The sequence below is a fragment of the Brassica oleracea genome, chromosome C6 (assembly GCF_000695525.1).
Source record: "Brassica oleracea var. oleracea cultivar TO1000 chromosome C6, BOL, whole genome shotgun sequence".
Classification (NCBI taxonomy): Eukaryota; Viridiplantae; Streptophyta; class Magnoliopsida; order Brassicales; family Brassicaceae; genus Brassica; species Brassica oleracea.
Window position 1 is genome coordinate 33,689,071 of NC_027753.1, and position 11,648 is coordinate 33,700,718.

General features: G+C 48.0%; 1 protein-coding gene across 1 annotated transcript; it reads right to left on the reverse strand.

Annotated features, from left to right (window-relative positions):
* Positions 1-6,824: 6,824 nt before the first annotated feature.
* Positions 6,825-9,613, reverse strand: LOC106298052. Its single transcript, XM_013734156.1, has 4 exons — positions 9,290-9,613; positions 8,519-9,226; positions 7,748-8,475; positions 6,825-7,629 (listed from the first exon to the last, which is right to left on the reverse strand). Exons 1-4 carry the CDS (start codon positions 9,611-9,613, stop codon positions 6,825-6,827), a joined length of 2,565 nt encoding a protein of 854 aa, XP_013589610.1.
* Between the last annotated feature and the right edge of the window lie 2,035 nt (positions 9,614-11,648).

Here is an 11,648-nt window from a genome sequence, read left to right on the forward strand (position 1 = left end):
GACCGGATCGGTCGATCTGTGGCTCTGTGCGATCAATACTTCTCGTTCGGTCCATCTTGCTTCTGAATAAATCCCGAATGCGTTCTTTTCTTTCAAGCTATCTAGTAACCTGCATATTACACTTAAGAACACCAAAACGCATCAAATAGACCAAAACATTAATTAAAACCGACCATTTAATTGCTCCAAAACGAGTTTAAAACCGTTAAAAATACGGAATATCAAAGACCAGCATCGTCCTTGGCCTCGTGGCTAGCTTAGTGAAGCAGAGGAAGACTTGGTTGAAGAAGAGATGGATTCCTTGCAAAGTTCGTGTCGAGAAAACAGTAATGGTGCCACCAGTGGATATGGAGGTTATGCTTGAAGAAGCCAAAGATAAAAAACTTCATAAAACCATTGATATCAATATTGTTAAAATGGTAGGCTTCCCTTTAGGTAAGTCAGACGATTTACTGAGGAAGACTATTCGGGATGCGATCCGTGAGGTCGGTCAGACTCAGTTCCCAGATTCTTATGTTGAGTCGTGGGTGAGATTGGTGAAAAGGCCAAAGTACTATTCCAGATTAATTTTGGAAAAAGACTGTCACAAGTGTGTCAAGGTGCTTGGCCCTGATATGGATATGTTTGACGCATGTTGTATATGTCAAGAAGGTTTCTTTCTTGGAGGCTACGCAACAATTACTTCTTGTTCTCATGTTTTCCACTCAAGCTGCATAACAGACTGGATTAATAAATCCACCAAGTGTCCACTCTGTCGTGTCCAGCTTGAAGTATATACTCTTATGATTTAAACCAAAGTCAAGGCTTTGATATCGAGTCTTTATGTCTTTAGTGCAATGGACTGGTGATATCGATCGAGTCTTTTATGTCTTTAGGCTTTGATATCAAAAAGGACACACATCATTCTTTTTTTTTTTTTTTTTGACAAAGCACACATTCTTTCCAGAAAGACTTTCGATACAATTTTTTATTATTATGCTATTTTGCGAGATTATCTTCAAAAAAATCACTACACAGCATATGGGTCTCCTATGCCCCTTTCAGTTGGTATCAGAACATCATAAGCTTCTTTAATGCATGAAAAGCTGAATTAATGCAAGAAACCGCCTTTTTTTTACTGAATGCAAGAAACCCTTTGAAACACAAGCTTCAATACATTTCGGATGGGAACCGTTTCCACAACTTTCACTATTAATTAAAGGGATTTCCACAAACCCTTTAAAAGTTTGTTTGTATGTAACATACCAAAAAAACACTACAAAAAAGAAGAGAAATCAAAGAAACTCTATCCCAAAAAAAAACATTTGAATAGTATATATCTTTTTCTTTTAGTTTTTTTTTTTTTTTTTTCTGTAAATTCTCTCTTTGTTCTTGTGTTCTTTCTTTTTCCCCGGAAATCTGATTAAGGCCGTGGCGTCTTCTATTTAGACCCAAAGCTTTACTATCCTACTCTTGTTTAAGTTTGGTCTTAACTTCCTTATCCCAATTGCATATTGCCTTTTACGTAGAAAAGGAAATAATGACATCAACAAATCCACGTCCTTTGTTTGCTGGACAGATTTGAGTGGGCAAGGATGATGAGAATTAATTAAGGCCTTAGCCCCACAGAAACAAATAAATGTATATTTGTTGTTACCTCTAGTAACCATATCGTTGACATAGACTAATACATGTAATTAAATTTTTACATATTGGACGTACCAGATTACATGGTAATAGGAGATCTTGAGAGGTAGATGTTTGTGCAGGATTCGGTTGATTAGAATGATGAATTTAGGAATGGGGTGACTAAAGACGCTTTTATTAGAATCAAACAAGAGGTTACAAGATTGACGGAAAATAAGGAGACAAGATCAAAGGTTTAAGCAACAAGATCAAAGAGATAATTAGGAAACCCTAGATGTAGCCGCTTCTGTATGCGTTGTCCAAAAGTCCCTTTTCGTTGTCTCCTCATCCCCTCTTATAGTGTCCTCGTCCGCGATGCCCTAACCGTGTCGGCCTTTGGGCCCTGTCATTAAAGGCCGAGTATGCGGGCCTTGGTACTGTTCTCTATAAGCCGAGCATATTTAGTCGGCTTAACTGATCGGCTAAAAGTACTCTGGGTCGAACCGACATCTTTAGCCGCTTAAGCCGACTAAGCTGGTCAAGCTTGCCGGGCTAGGGCATGTTATTCGATGGGCCTTGTGGAGGGATGTAATCCATCTCCTACAATAAGTCCCCCCAGTTCACTTGTGAGCGGCGTAGCGGTCTCAGTGAATTTGTGGATCAGGTTCGTTCGTATATCAGGTCCTAGCGTGTCTAGTCGCACGCCGTTTTATTGATGTTTCTAGTCGCTTAGAGTAGTACTTCTTCATGATCTGCTTTGCTCGCCGAGGTTTTTTGTCACGGAGGCACATTTTACTCGGTAGGCGAATTACCCCGATATAAGAGCTCGAGCTTATCTCATCGGTTTACGTTAGAAAACCGGTTTAGACCGAAATCGGGGATTAATTTCGGTCTGGCATCTAGATTAGAGATCAGTTTGAACGAGAATATGAACCGTCGCGAGTAAGCCTTTGGGTATTTAGGCGGCCTTTGAGGCCCATTTAGGTTTCTGTAGACCTAATGATTGCGCTTCGGAGGATGTGCCCTTGTTTTTGCTATAAATAGGCTCCTCCCTTTCGCTTTTGTCTTTCTTCTCTGCAAGTTCAGGTATTCCGCTTTCTCTCCCTTCTCTCTACTTTTACTTTCTCTCTCTAGGAACGTTTCTCCTTACACAGGCTCATCGGTATCGTCTGGCGGTTGTAGTCGTCCCCTAAATCCAGGATCATGCCTCTGAGAGGTCGTTTGTCGCGAGAAGAAAAAGGGAAGGGCGTCGCAGATTCTCCGAGTCCGACCAGAGATGCACGGGTAGCCGACAGTCCACCGGATGATTTCGACTTGATTCATCACGACGCTCTTCGGGATTTAGACAATATGACCCTATCTCAACGCCTTTTGGTTGCTGACGCTTATAAGATGATCCGTGTAGAATGCGCGGATCGCGTTGAAGTCGGGAGCAGTGACGTGAGCGGTAGCGGCTCTGAAGCGTCTGGCCAAGCCTCAAGATCTTTGAGACGAGCAAGTCGGGAGATTCCTTTCGACCAGATAGACTGCCGTCCCACGATCTATCATCCTGGCGGGATCTTCGAAGAACTCGGCCCACTCCTGTCCGAATTGCTTCGTGACCCGCGGGCTCAGTCATGGGGGAATGTCTTCGATTCTTGCTCCTCTCACAAAACGGTGAGGGATTTATTAAGGCGAAGTGGAGGTGCCGACGTTACATACATCATTCCTTCCAAGGGACAGCGTCCTTGGTCGCCTCCGATTGGCTATCAGTGTGTCTATGAGTCTTATTTTGGAGACCATACGAAGCTCTGGTTTCCAATTCCCCGACTGATCACGTCGTACGCATTCCGTCGGGACATCGCCATCTGTCAGTTGCTTAACGGGTCGCGGCGCATCGCGGTTATGCTAATGGTGATGGCAGCGGAGATAGACGTTTCGATGAGTGTGAGAGTATTCGAAGAGTTAACTTTTACGAAGGTGGAGCCACATGGAATATTTTCAGTGAAGATGCGCTCGAGCTACAATGTCTTGGCTGGGCATCCGAACAAGACGAAGGACTGGCAGTGCTCATATTTTTACGTCAAGTCTGACGAGCATGCCTTCTCGGAGCCACCTGGGGACGACTACCGCGTTCTATGGAACAAAACGCTTGGTAGATAGTGTTTGTTGTCATCATGCCTTATTCGAGTATTCTAACAGCGTGTTTCTTGTTGTTGCAGTTTGTCACCCGAATACGATCGCATACCCGGAGAAATTCTTCGAGAGTGCTCAGGCGATCGCGGCTCACAGCCATCTCCGTTGGCCTGATCTTAGTCAAGAGTGGATAAGACGTCAAGAAGCTCGGATCGCTAGAGGTGAGTTCGTCGGTCTTTCTCCAAGAAGTTCTATCAACAATTTAGTCTCTCTTCTTTTTTTTTTTTTACAGTTGATTGGGAATCGAGACTTCCGGTTGTACTCGGGCCCCGTAAGTCGCGTCTGTCCCTTTTTACTCGGAAACAGCAGAAACTTCTAGACGAAGCTAGAAGGATGGAGGGAGTGCCGGATTTGAGTGCATTGTTGAAGGGGAAGCTGCAATTGCTTTCGAAGAAGTCAATTCCAAGGAAGGAGCTCCTGGTTTAGTCGACAAAGACGTTGGGGTGGAGACTCCTGCCTCGAGTCCTAAAAAGAAGAAGAAGAGCAAGAAATCCAGGAGGAAAACGTCAGAAGAGCTTCCTCTTGAAGAGATCGCTTCTCTCGACGAAACCTCCGAGGGTTTGGAAGCAAGGAAGGAAGAGAGAGGAAGGAAGAGACCTTACGAAGGGGCTACTTCCTCCATTGATCACGGCGAAGCGCCGGCAGTAGGACGAGAAGGCGCTACAAGGGGTTCCGTCGAGTTTGACCGTTCCGAAGCGGCATCTGAAGATCATCCCAGAAGGAAGAAGAAGAAGAAGAAGTCCATCGAGGAAGAGCTGCGTCCTTCTGATGTGGAGACGGGCCTCGTCGAAGTTGTCGCGGGAGGCGACGTTTCTCTTGAAACCCTTCCTGAGGAGAGAGAGGTCTCAGCGCGGGGCAGTGATCCTGTTACAAGTGAGAGATCTATTCCTGATCCGTCTGCGAGGAAAGGGTCTCGTTCAGAAGGTTCTACTGTGAGGAGGAAGAAGATCGAGTTCCCCGATCGCGTCGAGTTCTCCTACAACGAGACGACCCCCCTAATCCTTAATCCTCTTAAGTGCGCGGAGCTGATGCGCCAAATTTGTGGTGGGACGAAGGAGATGCCACAATTGGACGACCTTTACTTCAAGACTGAATACATAGACGCTGCTTCCTCGAGAGCTCGGGTAACTGCGCTACCCTTCATACTTTATCTCATTATTCTATTCGTCGGGTTCATTCGTCTCACGTGGTCTGTGTTGGTCGTTTCTGCAGAGTGACGGGAGTATGAACTTTCTCGTTGAGAAATACGATAGTACTCTGAAACAGACGATGATCCAGTTGGGATCTTCGGAGAAGCTTGCCCAGAAAAGGTTGAAGGTCATCGAGAGAGTAAGGGCGGAGCATAAGAAGGCCAACGTGAAGGCCGCAGAGGAGAAAGAGATTCTTCGGGTGAAGTTCGAAGAGCTGGAGGGCAAGCTTAAATCTTCCAGCGCGGCGAAAGGTTGAAGGTCATCGAGAGAGTAAGGGCGGAGCATAAGAAGGCCAACGAGAAGGCCGCAGAGGAGAAAGAGATTCTTCGAGTAAAGTTCGAAGAACTGGAGGGCAAGCTTAAGTCTTCCAGCGCGGCGAGGAAGGAGCTCGTCCGAGAGAAAAGTCATTTGAAGCAAACGGCTGCGAACCTGGAGAAGGAGAAGACCGACCGCTGTCTGATAACGACCTTACACTTTCTCCGCTGGTCCTTCCTTCTCGTTTCGTCGAAGACCAGTTCAGAACGTCGTTCGATCCCTATGGGTCGAACGTAAACTTGATCGGGCAAGAGACGGCTTCTCGGCTCGTTACTTCGCTCGAAGTTGTTGAGGAGCCATCAGAGGAGCCACTGGTTGACGTCACGTCTATCCCTGTCGAGCATGTCAAGTCCCCAGTGGGAAGCGGTTTTGACGAGCGCCCAGAGAATGAGAATCTGAAGGGGTTTCCTGGAAAGGGCGGCCTCGAGATGGGCGACACTCTGGTTCGAGAGGGAGAGACCGAGAACGTGGGCGTCGAGGATCCTGGGCTTGTCTCGGATTCTTCCTCCGAAGGACTAGAGGATAGAGAGGAGGATAACGATGGAATCGAGGAGGCGTCGCTGCCACGTCCCGCTGAGGAGGAGACGACCTACGAAGCTGGGGATACGGAAGTTCCTCCACTTCCTGTTGTAGACTCTCTTGCCCCTATTTCTACTCGGGCTGAAGACCCGACTGCTGCCGCTACCAAAGGTCCTGACGATCAAGATTTTGTGCCTTGATGTTTCACCTATGTTCTTTTCTCCTCGTCTTTTTTTGTTTGTGGTCTTGATAGACCCTGTTGTTGTACGATTAGACATGCTTTTATTTTATCGGCAAGTCGATGTTTTAAGCGGACTTTAAATTTGTGGGTTGTTGTGTTTCTCATCTGTACTTGCAAACTTTGTTAAAGTAAATGTCAGTATCTTTAGTGTCTCGCGATGTGTTCGCTTAGAAACAATAGATTCCTGACCTTTGGCTTTTGCAAATAGATAAGGAAACGAACCGCTAGGGGCTTTATTCAACTCTTGTCGTGTTACGATCGAGACGATGTCTAGGCGCATCGTTCTATATCGAAAACAAGGGACTGAATCTAAGAGTGGAAGGTTCTTTCGTCCGTTTCCTCAATGACAATCGAGTAATTGGGGAGCTAGTCCATTACGCATTTAGTCGAGGAAAGGTTAAAGATTCACTCCGTATAGTCGGTCAATGCTCCTTGGGCATAGGTGACTAGCGACTGTTGGGTCCTCATGATAAGTGTCTGATCAGGACATAGCGAGGAAATGGAACGATAGTGTCCGCGTATCTCTTGCTGGAGACACGGGAGCCGTTGGGTTTGATAACATGCATCTACTCAGTAGGAGTTGAGACAAAGAACAAGATTTTAACTTTAATTTTGTTACAGCTGGACCTGTTTAAGGCTGCCTACGTACCTCGGTTGAGGATCAAGCCATTCGTAGTTCATTTTCTCCGAGTAAAAGTGGCCGTGAGTGACGCATTTACTCGGTCGAGTGGAAGTGACCACGGGGGTGCATCTACTCGGTTTTTTTTTTTTGAATACACCTACGAGTAGAAACGTCTTAGGTGCATCGAGTTCCATGATCGGGGAACTTCTTCGCCACGTGAAGTTTGAAGTCGGTATACTCCAGGTTTGACGACTTTGATGATTTTGTAAGGTCCCTCCCACCTGGCGCCGAGTTTACCGGCGTTTAGCTCCTTAGTGTTTTCAAACACCTTTCGCATGACGAGGTCACCGAGTTCCAGAGGTCGGGCACGGACCCTTTTGTTGTAGTAACTCTCGATTTGGTGTTGATAGTTATGGATGCGCAGCAGAGCTTGATCTCGTCGTTCTTCTTTCTCATCCAGGGCGTCGAGTAGCATTTCCTTGTTGAGTTCGACGTATTGAGGCATCTTGGAGCGTCGGAGGCTTGAAATGTTGACTTCAGCGGGAGCCATGGCTTCTACGCCGTAGGCGAGGGAGAAAGGTGTCGATTTTGTCGATCCTCGCGGGGTTGTGCGATGGCTCCATAGGACTCCGTCGAGCTCGTCAGCCCAGTGACCCTTTTTCAGATCCAGACGCTTTTTAATGCCATCGATGATGAGTTTATTGGAGGATTCTGCCTGGCCATTACCTTGCGGGTAACGAGGAGTGGAGGGGCTTAGTCGAATGTTCCATTTGCCACAGAACTCCTTGAAGTTGCCTGACATGAACTGCGATCCGTTATCGGTAACGATCTCATAAGGTAAACCGTGGCGGCAAATAATATTTTTCCAGACGAAACTGCGGACTTCTTTGTCTATGACTTGAGCGTATGCTTCAGCTTTGATCCATTTGGTGAAGTAGTCGGTGAGGACGAGGATGAAGCGTCTTTGGCGGGAACAGGGGTCCTATGATGTCCATTGCCCATCGCATGAACGGGTATGGGGCGGTGGTTGTTCGCAACATTTCGGTTGGACAATGGATGCTAGGTGCATGACGTTGGCACTTGTCGCAGCTTCTCGCGTAAGACTCGCAGTCTGCGTTCATTGTTGGCCAGAAGAATCCCAAGCTCCTTACTTTGATCGCTAATGCGTGCCGTTGGCACTTGTCACAGCTTCTCGCGTAAGACTCGCAATCTGCGTTCATTGTTGGCCAGAAGAAGCCTAAGCTCCTTACTTTGATTGCTAATGCACGTCCGCCCGAATGATTTCCGCCAGCGCCTTCGTGCGTCTCCGCCATAACCCTTGCTGTCTCGTCGCCATGAATGCATTTTAGGAGCACTTTACTCGCGGTCCAGCGGTGTAGTTCATCGTCAAGAACGACGTAATGGGCGCTGCGTGTTTTTAGTCGGCGAGCTGCCCATTTGTCGTTTGGGAGTTCTCCCTTCGAGAGGTAGTCGATAAACGCAATTCTCCAATCAGGACCAAATCCGTCGTCATCTGGGGTAGTGGGTTCGATGACTGGGGCAACGACGAGTGTTTGATCGGTTAATATGTCGATGCTTGGTTTCTCGATACGATGTATTGGGATAGTGCGTTTAACTTGATCATGAAGTTTGCTGCCAAGGGCCGCGAGGGCGTCGGTGCAGATGTTTTCGCCTCTTGGAACTTTGATGAGTTCGAAAAACTCGAACTCTGCTGCCAGGCTTTGCACTATTTTGAGATAGGCGTCCATTCGGTAAGGCGTCCATTCGGTCGTTGCGGGAATCGTAGTCGCCGCTGAACTGACTGGCAACTAATTGAGAGTCGCAATAGGCGCTTAGTCGTTTAGCTTTTACGGCTTTTGGTAAGCGGAGTCCGGCGATCAGAGATTCGTATTCTGCTTCGTTGTTTGACGAGGGAAAGCCAAAGCTGAAAGACTGTCTGATTAGCTCTCCGGTCGGGGACTGTAGTTGGACTCCGGCCCCTGCTCCCTTGTTGGTCGATGACCCATCGACGTGCAGCGTCCAGTTTGAGCTTGGGAGTATAAGATCTTGTTCCAATTCTGGGGCCAACTCGACCAGGAAGTCCGCAAGGACTTGGGACTTCGCCGCTGTGCGGTTCTTGTAGGTAATATCGAGCTCGCCGAGTTCGATGGCCCACTTCGTGAGTCTGCCAGATCTGTTGGTGTTTTGGAGTATCGTTCGGAGAGGTTGATCAGTCAGTACCTCCACTGAATGTGACTGGAAATACGGTCGAAGCTTTCTTGCTGCCTCGACAACTGTTAAAGCCATCTTTTCCAGAGTCGGGTATCGCGTCTCTGGTCCAGTCATGCGTCTGCTTGTGTAGAAGATGGGCTTTTGTTCGCCGCGGTCTTCCTTTATCAGAACGCTGCTGACTGCAGCTTGTGACACCGCGACATAGAGAGATAGAACATCACCGACGTCCGGCTTAGCGAGTACTGGAGGTGTTGTCAAGTATTGCTTGAGTTGAATAAATGCATCCTCGCACTTCTCATCCCAAATGAACTTCTTGTTTCCCCGCAAGAGATCGTAAAAGGGGAGGCACTTGTCGGTGGATCAGCAGATGAAAAGATTTAGAGCAGCTATCCGGCCCGTGAGTCGTTGTACTTCTCTACTGTTCCTCGGACTTGGGAGGTTCAGGACCGCGGATATTTGCTTCGGGTTTGCCTCGATTCCTCGCTGTGTGACTATATAGCCGAGGAATTCGCCTGAAGAGACTCCGAATGTGCACTTTGCTGGGTTCAGCTTCATGCCGTATTTGTTGAGAGTTTCGAAACATTCTTGAAGATGACGGAGGTGATCAATGGAATGGAGCGACTTAACCAACATGTCGTCGATGTACACTTCCATGGTGATGCCCAGCTTATCTGCGAACATCTTGTTCACAAGTCGTTGGTAGGTTGCTCCGGCGTTCTTCAAACCGAACGGCATGACCTTGTAGCAGTAGGTTCATCTATCTGTGATGAAGGCTGTCTTCTCGCGATCATCCGGGTGCATCATTATTTGATTGTATCCAGAGAAAGCGTCCATGAAGGTCAGCATCTCGTTTCCGGCCGTAGACTCGACTAAACGGTCAATGTTGGGAAGAGGGTAGCTATCCTTTGGGCAGGCTTAATTCAGATCGGTGAAGTCGACGCAGACGCGCCACTTGCCATTTTTCTTTTTGACGACTACCGGATTTTCCAACCATTCCGGGTAGCGGACCTCAACGATCGAACCTGCACCGAGTAGCTTGTCAACTTCTTCGTTTACGGCCTTCGACCTGTCAGGGCCGAGCTTACGTCGCTTCTGGCGGATAAGTTTGAATGTTGGGTCGACGTTTAGCTCGGGAGTCGATGCCTTTCATGTCTGCCATAGACCAAGCGAATGTAGACACGTTCTTCCTGAGGAAGTTCAGAATTGACTGCTGCATTTCCTTAGAAAGGTATGCACCAACCCTTACGGTTCGACTTTGATCGGCGTCGTCAATAGGTAACTCGAGAGCCTCGCTTTCCTGGGAACAGACTTTTGAGGTTGGGTGAGATACAAAATTAACGGGTAGACATGACCGTTGGAGTTTGACTATGGCGACTAGGAGATCCCTAGCGGCCTTTTGATCCCCTCGCAGCGTTTTTATCCTTTCGTCCGTGCCAGGGAACTTGACGCACTGGTGGTAGGTGGAAGGAACGGCTTGCATTGAGTGTAGCCAAGGGGTGCCGAGTATAGCGTGATACGGAGCTTTTGTGCTTACAACGGCAAACTTAATCGTTCGAGTAACGCCACACGCGCGTACCGGGAGGCGGATCGTTCCCAAGATAGTTTCGGAGGATCCATTGAATCCGGTTAACGTCCTGGAAGACGCTTTTATGTCGTCAAGATCAACTCCCATCTTCTGCAGAGTTCCTCGGAAGATGAGTTCGACGGAACTTTCGGTGTCAATGAGGATCTTGGTGACATCATACTCTCCAATTCCAAGGACGACGAGAAGAGGATCATTATGGGGAGCGTGAACTCCTTCAGCGTCGTCCGGTGAGAAGGTTATCGGAGTGTGACTTGTCGGTTTAGTCGGCCACTTCTGGGAAGTCGCGACTTGTCGATGATAGTCTTTTACAGAACGGACAGTGTCTCCGCTAGGAGGGGGGCCTCCCATGATGACATTCAACGACTGTCCCTTTTGTACTCGCTTAGAGTCTAGCAAGGTTGAGAGGTCAGTGGATATGTTGGTGTCATGCGCTGGAGGTTGAAAATGACCTTTAGCTCGCTCCAACTGTCGTCGTAAGTCTGTTGGTTTTTAACGGTTGAGCTGTATGCGAAAGTCGCAGGCGCCAGCGTTGAGTTTATCTCGGAGGTCGGTAATTGGCCGTTTGTTGTTGTTAGCGTCGCTTGTCGAGATACGACGAGACTTCCGTGTGTCCAGCATCGTCCGGAGATCTTTGTGCTTGAGACTGCTATCATTTTTTGGACTCGAACTTCCGCTTCAGGACGTCTCTCAGATCTCCGAGTATAGGCGCATCGTCGTTATCGTCATCGGACGACAAAGATTGCGGAGAGAGTATAACCTCGATGCGTCTGCGGTTAGCAAGATGCTCTTCGTCGGCTGAGGAGTCTCCCTCACCGTTATCCTTCGGGGTTTCCTCCTCGTCGTCTCGTCGTTGAGCGTCTTTTTGTCGACCTTTGCCGGTGGCTTTGCACTCGGCTCTTCTTTCCTTGTTCTTGCTCCAGCTCTTGCCATTCTTTGGTTTAGCTTTCAAGGGTTCGAACTTAAATTAACCGCTCGCAAGGGACAAGAGATAATGAGCGTAGAGTGATTTTCATTCTGTGGTATCATGTCCCTTGACGTCGTGATATTTGCAACGCTTGGTGAGATCGACGGTCCTGGAAGGCCCCGCTGCTGACCCGGCTCCGGCTGTAGGTTGGGTGGTGCAAACAGTATCGACTGGTTTGTCGGGCGAATCGAGCTCCCTTACCCACTTGTTCCATCCCTCTC